This window comes from Clavelina lepadiformis, chromosome 1 (genome assembly GCF_947623445.1).
Source record: "Clavelina lepadiformis chromosome 1, kaClaLepa1.1, whole genome shotgun sequence".
Lineage (NCBI taxonomy): Eukaryota > Metazoa > Chordata > Ascidiacea > Aplousobranchia > Clavelinidae > Clavelina > Clavelina lepadiformis.
In genome coordinates, this window is record NC_135240.1 from 510680 (window position 1) to 536763 (window position 26084).

General features: G+C 37.4%; 2 protein-coding genes and 1 pseudogene across 2 annotated transcripts; 1 reads left to right on the forward strand and 2 right to left on the reverse strand.

The window, feature by feature from the left end:
- Window positions 1–3321: 3321 nt before the first annotated feature.
- On the reverse strand, window positions 3322–6535 carry LOC143444292 (G1/S-specific cyclin-E1-like). Its single transcript, XM_076943482.1, is given in 6 exon segments — window positions 3322–3462; window positions 3728–3865; window positions 4125–4379; window positions 4501–4647; window positions 4729–4859; window positions 6529–6535. Coding segments are annotated over 6 exon segments (819 nt in total).
- A 3104-nt stretch (window positions 6536–9639) lies between these two features.
- LOC143444293 (G1/S-specific cyclin-E1-like) lies at window positions 9640–17196 on the reverse strand (annotated as a pseudogene).
- A 2046-nt stretch (window positions 17197–19242) lies between these two features.
- LOC143444294 (doublesex- and mab-3-related transcription factor A2-like) lies at window positions 19243–21409 on the forward strand. The gene is made up of 6 exons (XM_076943483.1): window positions 19243–19503; window positions 19781–19970; window positions 20094–20529; window positions 20669–20774; window positions 20921–21059; window positions 21147–21409. Exons 1-6 carry the CDS (start codon window positions 19243–19245, stop codon window positions 21407–21409), a joined length of 1395 nt encoding a protein of 464 aa, XP_076799598.1.
- Window positions 21410–26084: the final 4675 nt, after the last annotated feature.

Below are 26084 nucleotides of genomic sequence, written 5' to 3' on the forward strand. Positions count from 1 at the left end.
TCTTATGTGACAGCCTCCAGGTACAGCAATTGTTTGTTGCTGCCGTCACTGCTCGCGCCATACGTTTTATGAGTCGAACTGAACTCGATGTTATCGGCCAGTTAATTGCGCGAATTAGGTTGGTGAAATTACTCCATAAGTTTCAAGTTGCAAAGACTTAAAGAATTAAATCACTACGGGCATAGCAAAACCGGATTGCCAGATGAGTACCTTCCATAACGCAAAACGCCTTCCAAAACCATAAATCAGTTACATGAAAAAATCTGTCAACGTATTTCGTTTTCACGGATTTCGATAAACTAATTATCGGTCTATTCGAACTCGGCATTATTACGTAATAAGTGAACCTGGGTCTCCGTTATATTCAGCAATTCATTTGATCAATGATGAACATCACAACATCATATCATGACTTGAAAGACTAAATCACTCCGGACATACATTACAATTGGCAATTAACCCGGAGAGTTAAACTTTTCACGAAATCATAATTATTTTTAAAGGTAAAGACGTGAAAACCAATACAAAGTGTAATTGTTGCGGCGGCAATGAAAGGATTGCCATTTGGCTACCATATGTAATCTTTTGTTATTTAGGGTTTATATTTGCCAAAATTTCAGTTAACATATGCTACATAGAGTTAACAGATGGCTACTGAGTGTAGCAATTTGCTAAATAGGATTAATTTTTGGCTACCCATGGTAACCTTTTCTATCTCCAATTACCAATTGCCACATAGAGTTAACAGAATTACAGAATAACATTTGAGTACTGTACTTCCAGATACCATTTGCTAGTCTTTTTGAATTGAGCGAGAATTCGCGCAAATGTAACTGCAAAGATTCGAACTAACTAGACAGGGTTGTAGAATGGGGTTTGTTATATAGTAGATTGTATCTGTAGTTTGTACAAAGAAAGTTTCATGTCAAAATTAATCACAAATACCAGAACGTCCTAACCTGCAAATGTTTCATCTTGTATGTGTCCAGGTTAATGGACTACAACGTTTTGAAATCACAAACTTGTGGTAGACCGATGCAAATCTTGCGTTTCCTCTCATTCTGCAATTCGTGAATACGTGCTTCCATTGATGAGATGACGTCTTCGAAGAAGAATTCAAAAGCTCCCTGAAAGATTTATTTAATCTACGAACTATATGACTATAGGCCTACTACCTAAATTCTAAAGCCTTATCATGTCAACTTTAACTTAACACACACCTATCATCTTCTGGCAGTATCTTGCTGACCCTCGTTACCTAAAATTGTATTAAGTCATGAGATAGATGTGGACGAAGAGGAAAAAGGAATTACCTGTTTCTAATCAGATGATCTAGGATTCTAGGTTATGCCAAAAAGTTTCTTACTCGGTGAACAGGTACAACAAAGGCCAATTGAAAGACTGGCGCCAGTACCTGAAAGCTCGTAACGTTCGAGTCGGACTTCCTGAAAATGCGAAACAGCGTGATCGCAGCACGTTCGCGAAAGAAGTTTGCCATCGAGTTCTAGTCAAGGTTGTTTGCAGAGTACAAAGCCAGAATCGAAAAGCACGGGGATGATATTGCAACTATGACAAAACTGCTAAAAAACGCAACAGTAGCTGTTTTAGCCTGCCTGTAAAATAATCACAGGCAATGTCGGCAGTTTTCATTCGTTTGCCGTGGTAAATCGCAACCACTGTTATGGAACAACAACAAAGTACGTCTTGTACAAAATGACGAATAAAAAACGCTTTGCAAACAGACCGTTTAGAAACATATTGGATGAATAATTATGTTAACTGCTGTTTAATATTCTAAAATATAAAAGAACGTATATCCTTAAGATGCGTTAAAATGTTTATGTATTAGTGAAAAAAGCAATGAAGTGTATTCCTTTATATGCATAGGCTTTGTGGTGCAGTATTGTTTGAGATATGGCAACGAGCTATGTGTATTTTATAGCGATTAAATGTCATTGTTTATCGAGATAGTATGTGTAAATAGGATTAAATCATGTAAGTATTTTGTATTTCATGTATAGCATGTAAATCAATCCCGAAGCGTGGATTTCCCACCTTGAACATAAATTTTCCCTTTATCAAATCACTTCAAAAACTAATCGTCACATGTTAGCGGTAGAGGCAATTCCGGCGACAGACCTCGGGCTACTTTGTTTACCTTCTGCGTATGCTCATAACTGTTACGACATAATAATCAATGAAATCTTGAAAAATTTTGATAAACGTGAGGACTGAGGATTATTTAGAGTTTTTGTTGGCTGATCTGACACTTCGCGTTCTATCTTCCAAAGATTTAATGCGCGAATTAATGAGTGCAGTAGGTCAAACGAATCTTACTCAACCAGTTAATAAACGAATTCGTGCTACATTTTTTAAGTGGTCACCATCAGACGTCGCAATTTCTTACCCACTACAGCCACAAATACAACAAATTTAAGTGTATAAACCACCTCATTACCCACGATCTAACGCTAACAATGGAACAAAGAGTTCCGGACAAACAAGTACTAATTTCACAAATCATAATTCACCAAACCAACGCGATTAATTTAACTAAACATGGCAACAACGATCACCACACACAAACATTGGCCAGTTTCACAAATCATACAGCAATTGGTAATTTATGACACAGTGATAACTTATCATATTCATCACCCACCTTTCAGAAACCAGACTATCAACGCAGCAATTACCCTTGCGCAAAATCATTCGCGGGCAACAAAAAACATTCGGCGATCGACGTTGGATTAACTCGTTAACCCCGTCGATAGCACCTACTTCCAAAAGAGACTGTCCCTTGTTAACTGTTTGTGATCACGCCAATTGAATTCTTTTTTATGTAGATAGCGCTGCAGCAACTTCTCTTTCGTCGGCTAGTTTAGCTCACAAATCAAACTCCAAACTGCAAATGTTTGTTTATGCTTCAGTTAAATCATTGTATAAAATCACATTTATCATGGGTTTTATTTGATAAGTTTAGTTGTGAGAAATGAGAATAATGAGAACGATTGTTTGATTTATTGCTTTTGACTGAGCGAGGTCATACCCAGCTTTTGTTTCGTTAAACCACTTGGACATTTCCATTCAATTTAATTTCTCTAATTCTTTTCAAAGACCCTGACTCTCTATGGGAAGCCTTTCCGTTTGACTAAAGAGCTCTCAATGTGCCAAAGTTTATTAGTTTATAATTATAATTAATTATAATACGCCTACCATTTGTCCTCTTTTAGGGTTCAATTCCAACTTTAACCAAGATGAGCCATACAAGCAAAACATACACTTAGTAAAACAGTTCAAAATCAGCCGAATTGTTTACCGCTAACTAATAAAGGTGTCAATGTTATTCGTGTGAGTTTGAATATTTTGTACGTCACTTGCTTCCACCCTGCGGAATTGTTTCATAGGTTGAAGACCACTGTGTGGGACTGTTATCGCAAACAACGCCATTCAGTGAACACACTAAACGCATAAAGAGTTCAATTAAAACACGCAAATTTCAGGCAATATTAACAAAACCAACTATATAAGGCACCTAATGCCTTAAAAATAAATGATATAAATAATCCGACAAACACCGGAAAACCGATTTTTAAAGCAATAAACTCAAAATTAGGTAAAATGCCGTAAATAAATTGGTAGACATTGCTGATAACACTCCTAGTATTATCTAAATCTTATAACACTCTTATACTAGAATTATCCCAGTGCTTATAGAATTACTTACAGCGGCGATGTCTAAGAACTGAAAGCCTGAAACTTGGGTGGCGAGCTCCCGCGATGAAAAATGGTACAAGGCGGACACAGCCAAGAAAACGGATGGAAACTGAAGACTTTTGATGTCCAATGTAAAGAGGTCGATCAACTAGAATGGAAATAAGAACAGTTAAGATTACTCGACACTTGACGCAGTTTCTGAAACCGCACGTTAAATATCCAGCAAGTGAAGATGTGAGGTAGCTGTACGCGGAAAGTCCCGATATTAGTTATATTGTTTGCTAATTGCTAATAACTGCATGAATGCAAAACACAAGCAAAGTGGGTCAATAAATCGGCGGCAACTCACAGTCGAAATGTTTCACACAATTAATTTCACACAAGAACTGACTGCAATTTATTCCCACCTGTGCTATGTGGACAAATGTTTCTTGCGGATATTGAGGAAGGAAAAAAAGCGGATGACAGAGCATTGGCGGCGAAAGCGGCGTGACCGCGTGAGCTGTCTGAAGATAAACGTTTACCCAGGACACCACTGTGACTGGGGAAAGCGACCACTTGAGTGTGCTAAGGATTAACAATTCCTGGGATATGATTTCTTCCTCCGTGCAAGCTCCATCGGTGACGTAGGCAAAGTCTGTTAACTTCGGGGGATAGATTTCCTGTAGAGACACAAAAGTTTAGCAAAGACCAATATTTAGAAATCATTTCTCCTAAATACTGTTTACCTGCGTGAATATAGGTTCTTCAAATAAATTTTATACAAAAAAATGACAAACTTACTTCTAATTGCGCGGCGATAAATAAGGCGGTGACACCGACAAGCTGTAACCTCGTTTTGTGAATGTTGGTTGTGTTGTAAAGATATCGATCAATGTAGTCGATCGCTAAATAAAACGTCTCCCAGTGTAAAGTATACACCTTTGATACCTGCAAAGAGACACACTAGCGTTAGACAACATACTTTCCATTATCTTGCTTTCCCCTAGAGTTTAGAAGTTGAGTTGCTACCTCCATTAACTAGTCTAGCAGGATGGTGCGCACTAGAGGTTGCAAATCTTTGTGTCTCGACAAGTAAGCGCTGTTTCGGTAATAAAGCGAATCTTCGTCAACCATCGAGCGCCATAATTCGTCAGAGTCGGCTGAAACAAACAAGACGATTTGAATGTGGGCTCTCAGATTGAGAACAAAAATAACAACACATGTGGTTATGGTTAATGTGAAAGTTAAAATTGATGTTAATAATAGTCATATAACAAGATAAAGATATAAACAAGAGAAAATATAATAATGAAGTTGTTCAACTGGCCAAAACAACGGCGACCACAACAACCAAAACCATAGCATCTCATAACGAAATCCAATAAATGTCACAAAATGTACATGGCTCTAACGTTCCTTACCTTTTCAAGTTTCAAAATTTGTCCTGAAATGTTGTACGAATTCGCGATGTGTGCATAATCATGGTTGCTAACTTTTGCTCGCAATCTTGTCAAAGAACGATTTATCTTACAAACTTACAAAAACACTGCTTTCGATGACCACATTGACGCGGTACTCTTAGAAACCCCATTTAAAAAAACTGCCACTCCACAGCTAATTACCATCTCATAGTCTCTCGAATACCTATAAAACGTGGACACGTGGTGGAAACAAAAGACTTAGCTACCCGTGACTCGACACTCAAAATTCCGATGTGGCTACATTGGTATGAAGCCAGCCTGTTGAAGCAAGACTGCCTTTCATTTTTCTCTCATGAAACCGACTGATCTTAGTGATCTAGTTAACTGTTTCATGCAAGAGGGCTAAATAACCCTCTCTCTCTCTCTATCACGTTCTACAAAACGAGATGCTACATAACTTAGGCAAATAAAGAGACGTAGCGAACAAAGAAGACCCAACAGCCAAGTCGGCGAAATTAAACTAAAGCTGAAACATAGCTTACGGCTCCGGCCCGGGCCCGGCTCTCCTTTGTCACGAAACAAAAAGCGTGAAGCTTGCCACGTAGGTGTCTCAGGAGGCCATTCCAAGAAGTCAGCAACTTTTTGCAAAGTTCGCACTTGAAATCACCTTTCCCATTATTTTTTTATCGTGCACGACTTTGCAGTCGCGCGATATGTTCAAATTCATGACACCACAGTATCTAGAACAATTACGAACACCATTATGTCATTATTCTCGGAAATGTTTGGCTTTTGTTTTCTTTTACACATAGAAATCAAAAAAAGCATTGAAAAGCTGAAGGTATTTTAAATTATCTTCCATTCATACTTGAAAGCTGTTGGAAATAATAGTAGAACATACGGACAGTTTTTCTTCTTATTTAATCCAGTATTAGAAGATCCCGATTTTGTGATTTCCGACTGCACTTGTCCATAATGCTTATTCATGACCCGTCATTTTCTTCTGTTGCTGGGTCACTTTTATCATCTCCCTGCTGTTATAAAAATAAAATTTGCTGTTGTTCAATTTCATTTAAATTTAGATGGTTTAAGTGTCTATATACCTGTGGCATCGTAATGATGACAAAAAGTGCACAAACAAAGGTGCTGTTATCCACCCTGGAAATGTTTTACTTTTCCCGGGGCTGCCAGCATTGGCTCTTATGTGACAGCCTCCAGGTACAGCAATTGTTTGTTGCTGCCGTCACTGCTCGCGCCATACGTTTTATGAGTCGAACTGAACTCGATGTTATCGGCCAGTTAATTGCGCGAATTAGGTTGGTGAAATTACTCCATAAGTTTCAAGTTGCAAAGACTTAAAGAATTAAATCACTACGGGCATAGCAAAACCGGATTGCCAGATGAGTACCTTCCATAACGCAAAACGCCTTCCAAAACCATAAATCAGTTACATGAAAAAATCTGTCAACGTATTTCGTTTTCACGGATTTCGATAAACTAATTATCGGTCTATTCGAACTCGGCATTATTACGTAATAAGTGAACCTGGGTCTCCGTTATATTCAGCAATTCATTTGATCAATGATGAACATCACAACATCATATCATGACTTGAAAGACTAAATCACTCCGGACATACATTACAATTGGCAATTAACCCGGAGAGTTAAACTTTTCACGAAATCATAATTATTTTTAAAGGTAAAGACGTGAAAACCAATACAAAGTGTAATTGTTGCGGCGGCAATGAAAGGATTGCCATTTGGCTACCATATGTAATCTTTTGTTATTTAGGGTTTATATTTGCCAAAATTTCAGTTAACATATGCTACATAGAGTTAACAGATGGCTACTGAGTGTAGCAATTTGCTAAATAGGATTAATTTTTGGCTACCCATGGTAACCTTTTCTATCTCCAATTACCAATTGCCACATAGAGTTAACAGAATTACAGAATAACATTTGAGTACTGTACTTCCAGATACCATTTGCTAGTCTTTTTGAATTGAGCGAGAATTCGCGCAAATGTAACTGCAAAGATTCGAACTAACTAGACAGGGTTGTAGAATGGGGTTTGTTATATAGTAGATTGTATCTGTAGTTTGTACAAAGAAAGTTTCATGTCAAAATTAATCACAAATACCAGAACGTCCTAACCTGCAAATGTTTCATCTTGTATGTGTCCAGGTTAATGGACTACAACGTTTTGAAATCACAAACTTGTGGTAGACCGATGCAAATCTTGCGTTTCCTCTCATTCTGCAATTCGTGAATACGTGCTTCCATTGATGAGATGACGTCTTCGAAGAAGAATTCAAAAGCTCCCTGAAAGATTTATTTAATCTACGAACTATATGACTATAGGCCTACTACCTAAATTCTAAAGCCTTATCATGTCAACTTTAACTTAACACACACCTATCATCTTCTGGCAGTATCTTGCTGACCCTCGTTACCTAAAATTGTATTAAGTCATGAGATAGATGTGGACGAAGAGGAAAAAGGAATTACCTGTTTCTAATCAGATGATCTAGGATTCTAGGTTATGCCAAAAAGTTTCTTACTCGGTGAACAGGTACAACAAAGGCCAATTGAAAGACTGGCGCCAGTACCTGAAAGCTCGTAACGTTCGAGTCGGACTTCCTGAAAATGCGAAACAGCGTGATCGCAGCACGTTCGCGAAAGAAGTTTGCCATCGAGTTCTAGTCAAGGTTGTTTGCAGAGTACAAAGCCAGAATCGAAAAGCACGGGGATGATATTGCAACTATGACAAAACTGCTAAAAAACGCAACAGTAGCTGTTTTAGCCTGCCTGTAAAATAATCACAGGCAATGTCGGCAGTTTTCATTCGTTTGCCGTGGTAAATCGCAACCACTGTTATGGAACAACAACAAAGTACGTCTTGTACAAAATGACGAATAAAAAACGCTTTGCAAACAGACCGTTTAGAAACATATTGGATGAATAATTATGTTAACTGCTGTTTAATATTCTAAAATATAAAAGAACGTATATCCTTAAGATGCGTTAAAATGTTTATGTATTAGTGAAAAAAGCAATGAAGTGTATTCCTTTATATGCATAGGCTTTGTGGTGCAGTATTGTTTGAGATATGGCAACGAGCTATGTGTATTTTATAGCGATTAAATGTCATTGTTTATCGAGATAGTATGTGTAAATAGGATTAAATCATGTAAGTATTTTGTATTTCATGTATAGCATGTAAATCAATCCCGAAGCGTGGATTTCCCACCTTGAACATAAATTTTCCCTTTATCAAATCACTTCAAAAACTAATCGTCACATGTTAGCGGTAGAGGCAATTCCGGCGACAGACCTCGGGCTACTTTGTTTACCTTCTGCGTATGCTCATAACTGTTACGACATAATAATCAATGAAATCTTGAAAAATTTTGATAAACGTGAGGACTGAGGATTATTTAGAGTTTTTGTTGGCTGATCTGACACTTCGCGTTCTATCTTCCAAAGATTTAATGCGCGAATTAATGAGTGCAGTAGGTCAAACGAATCTTACTCAACCAGTTAATAAACGAATTCGTGCTACATTTTTTAAGTGGTCACCATCAGACGTCGCAATTTCTTACCCACTACAGCCACAAATACAACAAATTTAAGTGTATAAACCACCTCATTACCCACGATCTAACGCTAACAATGGAACAAAGAGTTCCGGACAAACAAGTACTAATTTCACAAATCATAATTCACCAAACCAACGCGATTAATTTAACTAAACATGGCAACAACGATCACCACACACAAACATTGGCCAGTTTCACAAATCATACAGCAATTGGTAATTTATGACACAGTGATAACTTATCATATTCATCACCCACCTTTCAGAAACCAGACTATCAACGCAGCAATTACCCTTGCGCAAAATCATTCGCGGGCAACAAAAAACATTCGGCGATCGACGTTGGATTAACTCGTTAACCCCGTCGATAGCACCTACTTCCAAAAGAGACTGTCCCTTGTTAACTGTTTGTGATCACGCCAATTGAATTCTTTTTTATGTAGATAGCGCTGCAGCAACTTCTCTTTCGTCGGCTAGTTTAGCTCACAAATCAAACTCCAAACTGCAAATGTTTGTTTATGCTTCAGTTAAATCATTGTATAAAATCACATTTATCATGGGTTTTATTTGATAAGTTTAGTTGTGAGAAATGAGAATAATGAGAACGATTGTTTGATTTATTGCTTTTGACTGAGCGAGGTCATACCCAGCTTTTGTTTCGTTAAACCACTTGGACATTTCCATTCAATTTAATTTCTCTAATTCTTTTCAAAGACCCTGACTCTCTATGGGAAGCCTTTCCGTTTGACTAAAGAGCTCTCAATGTGCCAAAGTTTATTAGTTTATAATTATAATTAATTATAATACGCCTACCATTTGTCCTCTTTTAGGGTTCAATTCCAACTTTAACCAAGATGAGCCATACAAGCAAAACATACACTTAGTAAAACAGTTCAAAATCAGCCGAATTGTTTACCGCTAACTAATAAAGGTGTCAATGTTATTCGTGTGAGTTTGAATATTTTGTACGTCACTTGCTTCCACCCTGCGGAATTGTTTCATAGGTTGAAGACCACTGTGTGGGACTGTTATCGCAAACAACGCCATTCAGTGAACACACTAAACGCATAAAGAGTTCAATTAAAACACGCAAATTTCAGGCAATATTAACAAAACCAACTATATAAGGCACCTAATGCCTTAAAAATAAATGATATAAATAATCCGACAAACACCGGAAAACCGATTTTTAAAGCAATAAACTCAAAATTAGGTAAAATGCCGTAAATAAATTGGTAGACATTGCTGATAACACTCCTAGTATTATCTAAATCTTATAACACTCTTATACTAGAATTATCCCAGTGCTTATAGAATTACTTACAGCGGCGATGTCTAAGAACTGAAAGCCTGAAACTTGGGTGGCGAGCTCCCGCGATGAAAAATGGTACAAGGCGGACACAGCCAAGAAAACGGATGGAAACTGAAGACTTTTGATGTCCAATGTAAAGAGGTCGATCAACTAGAATGGAAATAAGAACAGTTAAGATTACTCGACACTTGACGCAGTTTCTGAAACCGCACGTTAAATATCCAGCAAGTGAAGATGTGAGGTAGCTGTACGCGGAAAGTCCCGATATTAGTTATATTGTTTGCTAATTGCTAATAACTGCATGAATGCAAAACACAAGCAAAGTGGGTCAATAAATCGGCGGCAACTCACAGTCGAAATGTTTCACACAATTAATTTCACACAAGAACTGACTGCAATTTATTCCCACCTGTGCTATGTGGACAAATGTTTCTTGCGGATATTGAGGAAGGAAAAAAAGCGGATGACAGAGCATTGGCGGCGAAAGCGGCGTGACCGCGTGAGCTGTCTGAAGATAAACGTTTACCCAGGACACCACTGTGACTGGGGAAAGCGACCACTTGAGTGTGCTAAGGATTAACAATTCCTGGGATATGATTTCTTCCTCCGTGCAAGCTCCATCGGTGACGTAGGCAAAGTCTGTTAACTTCGGGGGATAGATTTCCTGTAGAGACACAAAAGTTTAGCAAAGACCAATATTTAGAAATCATTTCTCCTAAATACTGTTTACCTGCGTGAATATAGGTTCTTCAAATAAATTTTATACAAAAAAATGACAAACTTACTTCTAATTGCGCGGCGATAAATAAGGCGGTGACACCGACAAGCTGTAACCTCGTTTTGTGAATGTTGGTTGTGTTGTAAAGATATCGATCAATGTAGTCGATCGCTAAATAAAACGTCTCCCAGTGTAAAGTATACACCTTTGATACCTGCAAAGAGACACACTAGCGTTAGACAACATACTTTCCATTATCTTGCTTTCCCCTAGAGTTTAGAAGTTGAGTTGCTACCTCCATTAACTAGTCTAGCAGGATGGTGCGCACTAGAGGTTGCAAATCTTTGTGTCTCGACAAGTAAGCGCTGTTTCGGTAATAAAGCGAATCTTCGTCAACCATCGAGCGCCATAATTCGTCAGAGTCGGCTGAAACAAACAAGACGATTTGAATGTGGGCTCTCAGATTGAGAACAAAAATAACAACACATGTGGTTATGGTTAATGTGAAAGTTAAAATTGATGTTAATAATAGTCATATAACAAGATAAAGATATAAACAAGAGAAAATATAATAATGAAGTTGTTCAACTGGCCAAAACAACGGCGACCACAACAACCAAAACCATAGCATCTCATAACGAAATCCAATAAATGTCACAAAATGTACATGGCTCTAACGTTCCTTACCTTTTCAAGTTTCAAAATTTGTCCTGAAATGTTGTACGAATTCGCGATGTGTGCATAATCATGGTTGCTAACTTTTGCTCGCAATCTTGTCAAAGAACGATTTATCTTACAAACTTACAAAAACACTGCTTTCGATGACCACATTGACGCGGTACTCTTAGAAACCCCATTTAAAAAAACTGCCACTCCACAGCTAATTACCATCTCATAGTCTCTCGAATACCTATAAAACGTGGACACGTGGTGGAAACAAAAGACTTAGCTACCCGTGACTCGACACTCAAAATTCCGATGTGGCTACATTGGTATGAAGCCAGCCTGTTGAAGCAAGACTGCCTTTCATTTTTCTCTCATGAAACCGACTGATCTTAGTGATCTAGTTAACTGTTTCATGCAAGAGGGCTAAATAACCCTCTCTCTCTCTCTATCACGTTCTACAAAACGAGATGCTACATAACTTAGGCAAATAAAGAGACGTAGCGAACAAAGAAGACCCAACAGCCAAGTCGGCGAAATTAAACTAAAGCTGAAACATAGCTTACGGCTCCGGCCCGGGCCCGGCTCTCCTTTGTCACGAAACAAAAAGCGTGAAGCTTGCCACGTAGGTGTCTCAGGAGGCCATTCCAAGAAGTCAGCAACTTTTTGCAAAGTTCGCACTTGAAATCACCTTTCCCATTATTTTTTTATCGTGCACGACTTTGCAGTCGCGCGATATGTTCAAATTCATGACACCACAGTATCTAGAACAATTACGAACACCATTATGTCATTATTCTCGGAAATGTTTGGCTTTTGTTTTCTTTTACACATAGAAATCAAAAAAAGCATTGAAAAGCTGAAGGTATTTTAAATTATCTTCCATTCATACTTGAAAGCTGTTGGAAATAATAGTAGAACATACGGACAGTTTTTCTTCTTATTTAATCCAGTATTAGAAGATCCCGATTTTGTGATTTCCGACTGCACTTGTCCATAATGCTTATTCATGACCCGTCATTTTCTTCTGTTGCTGGGTCACTTTTATCATCTCCCTGCTGTTATAAAAATAAAATTTGCTGTTGTTCAATTTCATTTAAATTTAGATGGTTTAAGTGTCTATATACCTGTGGCATCGTAATGATGACAAAAAGTGCACAAACAAAGGTGCTGTTATCCACCCTGGAAATGTTTTACTTTTCCCGGGGCTGCCAGCATTGGCTCTTATGTGACAGCCTCCAGGTACAGCAATTGTTTGTTGCTGCCGTCACTGCTCGCGCCATACGTTTTATGAGTCGAACTGAACTCGATGTTATCGGCCAGTTAATTGCGCGAATTAGGTTGGTGAAATTACTCCATAAGTTTCAAGTTGCAAAGACTTAAAGAATTAAATCACTACGGGCATAGCAAAACCGGATTGCCAGATGAGTACCTTCCATAACGCAAAACGCCTTCCAAAACCATAAATCAGTTACATGAAAAAATCTGTCAACGTATTTCGTTTTCACGGATTTCGATAAACTAATTATCGGTCTATTCGAACTCGGCATTATTACGTAATAAGTGAACCTGGGTGTCCGTTATATTCAGCAATTCATTTGATCAATGATGAACATCACAACATCATATCATGACTTGAAAGACTAAATCACTCCGGACATACATTACAATTGGCAATTAACCCGGAGAGTTAAACTTTTCACGAAATCATAATTATTTTTAAAGGTAAAGACGTGAAAACCAATACAAAGTGTAATTGTTGCGGCGGCAATGAAAGGATTGCCATTTGGCTACCATATGTAATCTCTTTTGTTATTTAGGGTTTATATTTGCCATAATTTCAGTTACCATTTGCTACATAGAGTTAACAGATGGCTACTGAGTGTAGCAATTTGCTAAATAGGATTAATTTTTGGCTACCCATGGTAACCTTTTCTATTTCCAATTACCAATTGCCACATAGAGTTAACAGAATTACAGAATAACATTTGAGTACTGTACTTCCAGATACCATTTGCTAGTCTTTTTGAATTGAGCGAGAATTCGCGCAAATGTAACTGCAAAGATTCGAACTAACTAGACAGGGTTGTAGAATGGGGTTTGTTATATAGTAGATTGTATCTGTAGTTTGTACAAAGAAAGTTTCATGTCAAAATTAATCACAAATACCAGAACGTCCTAACCTGCAAATGTTTCATCTTGTATGTGTCCAGGTTAATGGACTACAACGTTTTGAAATCACAAACTTGTGGTAGACCGATGCAAATCTTATAATTATAAACTAATAAACTTTGGAACATTTAGAGCTATTTAGTCAAGCGGAAAGGCTTCCCACAGAAAGTCAGGGTCTTTGAAACGAATTAGGGAAATTAAATTGAATGGAAATGTCCAAATGCTTTAAGGAAACAAAAGCTGGGTATGACCTCACTCTGGCAAAGGCAATAAATCAAACAATCGTTCTCATTATTCTCATTTCTCACAACCATTGAACTCATCAAATAAAACTCATGATAAATGTGATTTTATACAATGACTTAACTGAAGCATAAACAAACATTTGCGGTTTGGGGTTTGATTTGTGAGCTAAACTAGCCCACGAAAGAGAAGTTGCTGCAGCGCTATCTACATAAAAAAGAATTCAATTGGCGTGATCATAAACAGTTAACAAGGGACAGTCTCTTTTGGAAGTAGGTGCTATCGACGGGGCTAACCGGGTAAATCTAGCTGAGATCGTTAAATGTTTTTTGTTGCCCGCGAATGATTTTGCGCAAGGGTAATTGCTGCGTTGATGGCCTGGTTTCTGAAAGGTGGGTGATGAATATGATCAATTACCACTTTGTCATAAATTACCACTTGCTGTACTATTTGTGAAACTGGCCAATGTTTGTGTGTGGTGATCGTTGTTGCCATGTTTAGTTAAATTAATCGCGTTGGTTTAGTGAATTTATGATTTGTGAAATTAGTATTTGTTTGTCCGGAACTCTTTGTTCTATTGTTAGCGTTATATCGTGGGTAATGAGGTGGTTTAGACACTTGAATTTGTTGTATTTGTGGCGGTAGTGGGTAAGAAAGTGCGACGTCTGGTGGTGACCACTTAAGAAATTTAGCACGAATTCGTTTATTAACTGGTGGAGTAAGATTCCCTTGACCTACTGCACTCATTAATTCGCGCATTAAATCTTTGGAAGATAGAACATGAAGTGTCAGATCAGCCAACACAAACTCTAAATAATCCTAAATAATAATCCGAAGTAAAAATTACGAAATGTATCTCGCAACGTATACGGATATCAAATTGTGGTAGTTTAGTAGTAACTTTTCTAAAGGGAAGTGTTTGATGTTTATCTGAATTTTCTTGAGTTTTTCATCGGAGTCAGTATCATAGTAGCCTCATTATAAAAACAAAAACATTTACAAAATGTCTAGGCAAAGATTTACAGATCCACAATGCGTGGATTAGAAATTTGCAAAATCTTCTGTCAGACTGCTCTGATGACGAGGATTCTGACATTGAAATCGACGCAACAGTAAATTCTGCAATAGCCAGTGTTCAGCAGGCAAGTGAATCTGAATCGTCAGATTCGAGCGAAGATAAGTCTGATGTACTAAAATGAGTTTTTACATGAAGTTATATAGAGCAAGTTTCCAAATATCAAACGGCATTTTAAATGTTATCCATAACCTACCTACCTATCCCGACCTTATCAATGCCAAAATTGTCTCATGCATATCGTGCGTTTGTGGCATATTAGCCTGTGGCTGTGTTGACTGGCGTTTTACCAAATGCATTTTGTAAAATTGGGTGAAACGTTAAACAAAGCTTTCGAGTTGTGTCAGTTAAATAAGGCTTTGCATCATTCCCTTTCTAGGGCACCTTTCTTAGTTTCTTTAGTTCTAAACTCACCATGGTATGATTGATAACGTTTTTGATCGTTAGGTCTATAACCAACGGTGAATTAACTTTACGACCTATTTTTCTCATTTCTTTTCTAAAATTTATTGTTTTATCAAACCTAGTAACCTATTTCTAGACATTGGTTCATTGGTCGTCTTTTTTTCCCCGCAGTTTATTGTCAAATGGGAACTGGCATCTATTTTTACCACAAGACGCGCGAAAACGATCGGTCACGTGTTTGGTGGGAAAATTCGAGAGAAATCTGGAAACGCGCGAAGGGGAAACCTTCGCGGACCCATAATGCAGCCGTTGCCGATTCGGATGTTTCCATTGATTCTGTAGCTTCGCGTCCATTTTGGAAACAGTATAAAGGTAACTATTGACTTGTTACTTTCCAACTGCACTGAGGTCGTGAGGTCGTCACACGTCGCCAACTCCATTGTGCGGCATCACGCATGACAGACCACAATGAAGTCACAAAGAAGACGCGAAATTTGCAGTTATATTGACCGGGGAAGGCTTGATTGGTCACGGTCGCATTACGTGGGTCAGTTGCACTTTCAAAAAGTAGAAACTCGTATTTGACTCTTAGGTAATATCGCGCATCGCACTGTATTTGAACTCTTACGTAATAAAGCGCATCCTGGTACTGGCGCCTCAATCAAGCTCATTGAGGAACGTTTTCTTGACAATACAGCAAGCCGAGTTGTGTCAGTTGTATAAGGCTTTGCATCATTAACCTTCTGGGCCGCCGATCTTTGTTTCTTCAGTTCTAAACTCACCATGGTATAATTTATAACGTTTACGATCATAGCGTCTTCTCTGTCCCACGGTCAATTAACATCACGCTCCGTTTAGCTCATTTCTTTTGTATTTGCCAATATTTGGTAAATTTTTTATAATTTCGTGTAGGGTATTGTCAAATGGGAACTGAGTATATAACGCATCCCTTTTTGCTGGAAGAGTGAAAGAACATTTACATGTTCTGCTGTTCAGTTTGCCAGATAGCTTAAGGGACACACTTGGCTTGGACCGAAGGTTTTACAGTTTTTTAACTATTTTCAAGTTAGCCATAGTCGTTGATCAGATAAAGCTCAAAAACAGTTAGAGTACAGTATAATGTTTCGCAAATCGCTAAAAACTGGCCAAAGAAAATGTATGAATTAATTTGTACAGGTGATATCAGTAAACAAATTAACGATATTGAATATGAACCAAATGACTGACATCGAGATGGTTGACTTTGTGACATCAGGTATTGTACACTAGCTTGTGTAAATGAGTGCGCGCTTATGTAACCAGTTACGTGATTTAAATAATTTGCTATTCGTTTCTAGGGAAAGAGACGAAGAAACTCTAAAAACAAAAACTATATGTGCATTCTGAAGACGTTTAAAACGCACAAGAGAAAACTTCATTGACCATTTTTGCAACAATTACTTTGTAGATCTTTTAATTATTTATTAATCACACTGCGTGGTTTCTTGGCATTAAAGCGTGAAATGTGACCTAGTCTCACAACTGCTTTGCAGTATCTCGCTGAGAATAAGAATCGATTTAATTAAGTTGGTCTTGATAAGCTGCATTTAAATCTATTGGAAATAGGAAACACACTTCATTTCAATGAAGTCAAGTTAATTTCGCATCATACGCCATGATGACGTCACGACTAACGAACGCTCACTTGATCCGTTGAACTTAAACGAAATGAATTTGTAATTTTCAGTAATTTTTTAGTAATGAGTAGTCGAAACCACCCGTAACTGCAACAATATACTGTCAAAGAAGCTAAATAGCAGCATACAGTAATATTTTCTGTCTTTTTTGTGTAGTAGTTTTTCGTTTACCATAACTTCCATATTCTGGACGGTTCCACTTCCACGACATATGGCCCCGGGAAAATGACCGCGAACACACTCACCGGGGACAACTGAACGTGACGTAAATTGACCGCGAACAAACTGACTGTGATGTAAATTGACCGCGAACAAACTAACCGGGAACAGACTAAACGGTATGAAAATTGACCGTGCAAGTGCTGAATTATTGTGTTTACATTGATGGTAGTTTATGATTTGTAAAGTAAATTTGTAAATTTGTTTGTAACTATTTCCTTTGTTTTTAACAAAATTTTTTTTTTTATAATAAACAGAAATATTTCCGGAAATACGAGAAATACGAGTAACAACATTAAAAGAAGTTCACTGCAAAACGCATATGACACTACATAATAAGGGCACTAAAACTTACACAAACTGTTATTTGACAAATCAGTCAACCTTGAATGCAACACACTTATTTGGCTGAGATTAAAGCTGATGTGCGACTAGATAGTGAATTAGACTATTAGACTTAAAGTTTTGACCTTTTGACGGCCAGTTTGTCGATGGTTAATTTGTTGACTCCTGTGTTTGCCTAGTTTAGTAATCAATACAACAGATATTATAAGGGGAAATGTATGAAAGTAGATTCAATATCCATTAGCTTGATGTTGAGCGTATACCGTATTTGCAAAAGGATTTGATTCAACGATTAAGCAAACAATTGCAAACAGCGCTATTGACAATATATGTCATTGTATAACGTCTAAGTTAAAAGAACACTTTGTGATCTAGCTAGATCGCATAATACTTCCTAGATTGGTGGACTGCATAGAAATAGCAATTTCGTGTTGGTGATGCTTTATGTGTGTATGTGAAAATCGGCTTATTTTTGGGTCCATTGTGTCGTTTTCTGACTTCTCTTGCTCGAAGTAATTGTCAAATATTTCCCAACAATTAGAAATACAAAGTTAAACAAAATAATACATACCTTTCAAAATCAAGTTTGTTTTACATCAAAACAAGCTATTTTCCCATTACTTCCATTGTTCATTTAATTTGTGTCCGGTCCTATGGAGACCATTGTCTAAACAGGTTCTTTGTTCTGGACGATGTTTTTCTTAAAGATCCACACGCCCCATAACATTATGGGAAGAGGAAACAGTTAGTCGATAGCCTTACACGTGCTAATGGTTTATTTGCTAACTGAGGGGCAAAACAATTATATACCATATATATATAATTTCCTGCGGTTCCTCACCCATCGGTGCAGTTGAGGTTGGTGATCATGCGTCGGGCGCATCTCAAAACAACGTTGTTGTGGTGAGCTGATATATAAGAAATCTTACGTGACCGAAAATTTTTGTGGTGTGCAGTTAATTAAGTTGTTAGTTTTTGTTTTGGCAAACATGTCATAGAAATATTTACACGATTTTAAAACCAGTTGCTAGATCAATAAGCTTTTTTGTATAATGTTTGTCCCAGCGTGATGACTGAAAAAAGAAACTCAATGAAACAATTCCGTCACCAATAACCGCGCGAGAGAAATTCGAAGCTCGTCCTAAAACGAGAGAAAAAGTGACAAAAAGCTGCTAGAAAAAAGCGCTAACGGCAAGGCAATTACTATTTATGCGCGAACCACTAATTTGTTGTCGAGGGATATATAACATGTCTATTAAGAATTTTGCACGGCATTTTGTCAGAGAACAAGACCAAGAAGCAGTATTGTAATGACAAGGTTTTCAGTATGAGTGGTTGCACAGAACAGTTTTTAAAATTTTGGGTAATTTTGCGTGTAGAACGACAAAATTGAAATCATTTATCCGTCGCGAATTCGCCATCATATATTCCTAAACGAGTTTAGTTAAAGGATAGTAAATTTGGAAAAATTTGTTAAAATTTTAATCTTATTTAAAAAGCAATCAAGACATTTTTGCAGAAAGCATTATTTGTAAGGATGGTATATCACTGAGCATAACATATTAATCTAAAAGTTACGTTTAAAAATGTTAAAATGTGTCTTATATATGAATTTATGTTAGTCTAACAAAAAAATATTTTCCATACATAGATTTATTTTGCTACAGTTGTTTCTAAAAAAGTCTGAAAAAGAATGAAAGCAACAGCTTTGCATCACATACCATCGTCTCCCCATGACTACGGCAACCTGTCTCAAGCGGTCTCAAATCCGGCAGCCGCAGCACTACTTCTTCGGGCTACGAACAAATACCCAAGAACGCCGAAATGTGGAAGATGCAGAAACCATGGGGTAGTGAGCGCTTTGAAGGGTCACAAAGGATATGGTCGTTGGAAAGACTGCCTCTGTGCAAAGGGCACTTTGATTGCTGAAAGACAAAGAGTAATGGCAGCGCAGGTAATACCCACAGTGTAAAGTAAACCAAATAAAAAAATTTGCAAAGTAGGATATACATGGTTGCTTATGAAGATTACATTCAAAGTAGAACTATGAATAAAAACAAAAAGAAATTTAAGAAAATTTTATATCCTCTGTTTTGAAATCTGTCTAAATCAGAATAAATTATGTACAGCAAAAGTTCAAAAGTTTGTTCTTAATAGCGTATTCTTTAAATATGGAATTTTTTTTTAAACAGAAATTGTTTTATCTTTTAATTAATATTACCCTAATATAGCTTGCTTTAAGACGTCAGCAAGCCCAAGAGGAAAATAACACACGAGAACTGCAACTGCTCTACGGAGCTACCCAGAGTTTTTCGCCCTTGAACGCGCAACGCATCGCAAGTATTGAACGATCGCCGAAAAAAGACTTTATTGAAAATGAAATTCACAACAAAGCCAGCAGCGACCCGTTATCATCATCAGGTGCGTCGTCTTCGCGTGTTTTTCAACTTCCCTGGTCAGTTTTTGTAACTGTAAGATATGACTTGAACCTTAAACGCGTTGTTATTTAAAAGTCATCAGTCATCACAATACGTACGTTGGTAGGCGCGAAACGTGCGAGATATGACGATTATATCTCAAATGATTGCAATGGAAGTTACGGTTTCGTGTCGTCATCACCGGTACATCAGCAACAACCGCACTTGGACAACAGCTCGGCCAAATCTGTTCATTCGGACAACGATCAAAATGGCGACACGGAGAGAAAGTCCGACGTCACTCGCTCACCGCGATCGGACGACCCTAGGAAGAGTCCCCCTTCTGGTATGAGCGAAAACAGCTCACCGGCGTACAATGAAAGTCGATATAATCCTGAAAAACCTCACGCGAGTCAGGGGCCTGCATTGGATATCGACGAATCGCCAGAAAAGCATTCCCTTCTGTCACGAACTGACTCAGCTGACCAGGCCAGTGACGTAACCGAAAATCAGCTATACGATTCAAGCCAGCTAACACAAACGCAAAACCAAGATGCAACAAGGTAATTTCAATTAACTAAATTACTGTATAAAGTCAAGTTAATCTGTAAATATTAAGTCCATATAATTCGCTCTAAGTTATAATTATAATAAATCTAAATAAATAGAAACCCAGAAAATATATCGGGTTTTTTTATACAGTGGCGGGTTTGAGATGTTACGTCGAGTTTTTCCCAAACACAACGCGTCGCAATTATCTTCAATTTTAAAAAACTGCAACGGCGATGTGGTGAAAGCAATACAAAAGGTAATTACAGTATATTTATATCATCGAATGTGGGTAGTAAAAATTAGCACGAAACTACCTGTAAAACGTCGCGCACTACCTTAACATTTCAATATTTTCTTTGTTTTTTCAAACATTTATAAGTCATATGTTTCATCATCCCACAGGTGTTAAAATTTGAAGATGAAATCGCAAAATCTTCACCACATTTGGGATCACCGAGAGACAACGCAACAAATTCTCATGTTCAGTTAAATTACACACGTGATAGCGCACGAGATCCCATTAACCTATCTCAACAAAGTGGTATGTTTTTGTCCTAAAAATAGCAACAGTGCGCCATAAAGATTGATAGAGGGTAATATTATTAATATTTTTTTCCTTCTTTTATAGCTGGAAGCTGCAACACGAGCCCTCATCCAACCATTGATGGTGACGCAATATCACCAGGCACACCTCCCATCGGTGATTTGTCGCAAGCCTACAAGTTCCAACAGGGTTCAATGGGTGCACCAGCACTGGATGCTCGAACCGCATTTTATCCTTTTGTAAACGGTTCGCTAGCAGGCAACTCCTTTTCAGCGCACACTGCAGGAAAAATTCCAGCGACTAACTTTAATGGGGCGTTTAAGCTGGGCCAATTCCGCAATTCCTAAATAAGATCACGTTATCCATTGCCGGGACAGATGCCGATGTCGTGCTTGGGAAATCTTTCCCCGTTTCAATCATCTTACGGCCAACACCCCGCCATCCGAGGACTCTTTGGCGGAGTTTCTCCTTACGGATCGTCTTCATTTATGCCTTCTCTTACCGCCGCCGCAGCTGCCCGCCCCAGACACCATTTCCTACGATACTAACCCTCAATTCTAAGGGCGCTTTCAGCCCTAACCCTAACCCTTCATATACATGGAGTTGATTTTCCAGATGCGACCGGTCATAAAGTTCTAACCCTGAACATTTAGAAACCGGTATTGTCTTTATTTTAGAGCCTAAGGAACTATCTTTCAGGCTGTAATGCAAAAAAGCCGTAAGCCTAAAAACTTTTTCATTCAAATGGACAGCTCAGACGATCAGAAAAGGCCGAGCCCATTGAAAAAGTTGGCGTACAATTTCGGTCGATATGGAATTGCAGTACCCCAAAAAACAGTTTCACGATGGAGAACTTGTCCAGACACCATTTCCTACGATACTAACCCTCAATTTAATTGGAAATGCTCATAAATTTTACTGTTATTGTTTACATTTCTTATTGTATGATCATCGCCATGGTAATATAGCCTACGTACGGTAATTAGCAACTACCACTGCAAGCATTTAATATAATCAGTTCATCACTAAAAAATAATATCGTGTTTGTAACGAACCACGACAGCATTCGAAAATATAAATTAGGCAGCGATAGTATTTCTTACAAACAAAATAAAATACTACTAACTGTTTGACTTGTAAACGCAATAGCTTGGTATAAAACTTAAACATACCACGATAATAACTCAACTGATAAATAGCAATTTAACTCACATTTTAAATAGGTGGACCATCGATCGTACACAACATGTCCAACAGTTCCACTTAGTGGATGGGTTGTATTTATCATGGCGAGATCGACATTTAGACGCTATATACCGCCGGTCCTGTACTCCGACCAGTACAGGTAACGTATTAATGGTCCAGGTTGATCGTCGTTGTCTAAATCTTCTTCGAAAAAAGTGACGGCAAAAGGATTGCTGACGTAACCATGGAAGCAGGACGTAGTACTGGGCAATAGCACCTGTAGAATTCGGCGAAAACAGATGACTATTTAAATCTAGCAATATCTTACAGACCGTTGTAAATAATCGTATTCTATAATTGCACCACTTTAAGAGACAAGAATTAAGCTAAGCTGCAAGACAACAAGTAAATTAAGACAAAAGCCTAAAAAGGAAACTGGTATACTTTGTGTCTATCCACCATTCGCTGGGGTTTATATAACAAATCTTGCAACGTGTGAACTGAACAGACAGTTGTAATAAATAATCGTATTCTTTAATTGATCAGCTTTAAGAGACAAGCTAAGCTGAGCTTTAAGAATTAAGCTAAGCTGCAACACAACAGCAAGTAAAATTAAACAAAAGCATAAAAAGGAAACTGGTAATCTGAAAATGGTGAATCGTAGTCACGCAAATGAGGCAGTTAGCAAGATCTGAAATGAAACCTCGTCGCTTTGAACCTTGTATGAATATGTTATGTGTAGGGAACATACATACAAGAACATACAGCTACAGTCTTTACAATATCTTGGAAATGCTGCACAGAATTTGTTATAGGCACGATAGTAGTAGGCATATACTGTAAAAGTTGTCGTAGTTAAAGCTTGGTGAATGCTATTTTCATGTTAATTCGAACCTAATGCAACAGTTTTATGAGTTGTTTGAGAGTTAGAAATACCGCTTTGATTATTTGATTAATGCAATTAATATTTTCAAACCCTGTTTAGCAAATGGGTACAATCAGTCAATATTAAGTTAATATTTTAGCTTATTTTTTAACTTTATTTAGCAAATGGGTACATTCAGTCGCCATTTCTAAACCCTGTTTAGCAAATGGGTACAATCAGTCACCATTTGTAAGTTATACTTCGCACGGGTACAAATGTGCACGACGTAACTATTACCAAATGTATCTCGCAACAAATGCGGGTATCGAATTGCACGAAGTAAAAAATATACGAAAAATTTACCTGTATGAATTTTTGTAGCCATTTGCCAGATTAACTTGCAAATCACTACTCCAAATTAGAAATTTGACGGGGTAACTCGCAAACACATACCTAACTGACAATAAAGTACCGTATTGAATTGTTAAAGACCATATCTCGTATCTCGAAAAAATATACCTGTATGAAATTACACGATGTATAAATTACCAAATGTGTCTTGCAAAAAATACGGGTATCAAATTGCACGAAGAAAATTTTTGTAGCTATTTGCCAGATTAACTTGCAAATCACTACTCCAAATTACAAATTTGACCGGGTAACTCGCAAAAACATACCTAACTGAAAATAAAGTACCGTATTGAATTGTCAAAGACCATATCTCGTATCTCGAAAAAATATACCTGTATGAAATTGCACGATGTATAAATTACCTAATGTGTCTTGCAAAAAACACAGGTCTCAAATTGCACGAAGCAAAATTTTTGTAGCCATTTGTATACCAAATGTAGCACGCATAAAATGGTTGGAGTGGTATCGGAACACAAATTTCTGTAGATTGTGATTCACGCAACTGCTGGAAAGAGGCTTTGCCGACGGATTAAATGCGACAACCTAGCAATGCGATTGTATTTAATTGGAAATGCTCATGATTTTTACTGTTATTGTTTACATGTCTTATTGTATGATCATCGCCATGGTAATATAGCCTACGTACGGTAATTAGCAACTACCACTGCAAGCATTTAATATAATCAGTTAATCACTACAAAATAATATCGTGTTTGTAACGAACCACGACAGCATTCGAAAATATAAATTAGGCAGCGAAAGTATTTCTTACAAACAAAATAAAATACTACTAACTGTTTGACTTGTAAACGCAATAGCTTGGTATAAAACTTAAACATACCACGATAATAACTCAACTGATAAATAGCAATTTAACTCACATTTTAAATAGGTGGACCATCGATTGTACACAACATGTCCAACAGTTCCACTTGGTGGATGGGTTGTATTTATCATGGCGAGATCGACATTTAGACGCTATATATCGTCGGTCCTGTACTCCGACCAGTACAGGTAACGTATTAATGGTCCAGGTTGATCGTCGTTGTCTAAATCTTCTTCGAAAAAAGTGACGGCAAAAGGATTGCTGACGTAACCATGGAAGCAGGACGTAGTACTGGGCAATAGCACCTGTAGAATTCGGCGAAAACAGATGACTATTTAAATCTAGCAATATCTTACAGACCGTTGTAAATAATCGTATTCTATAATTGCACCACTTTAAGAGACAAGAATTAAGCTAAGCTGCAAGACAACAAGTAAATTAAGACAAAAGCCTAAAAAGGAAACTGGTATACTTTGTGTCTATCCACCATTCGCTGGGGTTTATATAACAAATCTTGCAACGTGTGAACTGAACAGACAGTTGTAATAAATAATCGTATTCTTTAATTGATCAGCTTTAAGAGACAAGCTAAGCTGAGCTTTAAGAATTTAGCTAAGCTGCAACACAACAGCAAGTAAAATTAAACAAAAGCATAAAAAGGAAACTGGTAATCTGAAAATGGTGAATCGTAGTCACGCAAATGAGGCAGTTAGCAAGATCTGTAATGAAACCTCGTCGCTTTGAACCTTGTATGAATATGTTATGTGTAGGGAACATACATACAAGAACATACAGCTACAGTATTTTCAATATCTTGGAAATGCTGCACAGAATTTGTTATAGGCACGATAGTAGTAGGCATATACTGTAAAAGTTGTCGTAGTTAAAGCTTGGTGAATGCTATTTGCATGTTAATTCGAACCTAATGCAACAGTTTTATGAGTTGTTTGAGAGTTAGAAATACCGCTTTGATTATTTGATTAATGCAATTAATATTTTCAAACCCTGTTTAGCAAATGGGTACAATCAGTCAATATTAAGTTAATATTTTAGCTTATTTTTTAACTTTATTTAGCAAATGGGTACATTCAGTCGCCATTTGTAAACCCTGTTTAGCAAATGGGTACAATCAGTCACCATTTGTAAGTTATACTTCGCACGGGTACAAATGTGCACGACGTAACTATTACCAAATGTATCTCGCAACAAATGCGGATATCAAATTGCACGAAGTAAAAAATATACGAAAAATATACCTGTATGAATTTTTGTAGCCATTTGCCAGATTAACTTGCAAATCACTACTCCAAATTAGAAATTTGACGGGGTAACTCGCAAACACATACCTAACTGACAATAAAGTACCGTATTGAATTGTCAAAGACCATATCTCGTATCTCGAAAAAATATACCTGTATGAAATTACACGATGTATAAATTACCAAATGTGTCTTGCAAAAAATACGGGTATCAAATTGCACGAAGAAAATTTTTGTAGCCATTTGCCAGATTAACTTGCAAATCACTACTCCAAATTACAAATTTGACCGGGTAACTCGCAAAAACATACCTAACTGAAAATAAAGTACCGTATTGAATTGTCAAAGACCATAACTCGTATCTCGAAAAAATATACCTGTATGAAATTGCACGATGTATAAATTACCAAATGTGTCTTGCAAAAAATACAGGTATCAAATTGCACGAAGCAAAATTTTTGTAGCCATTTGTATAC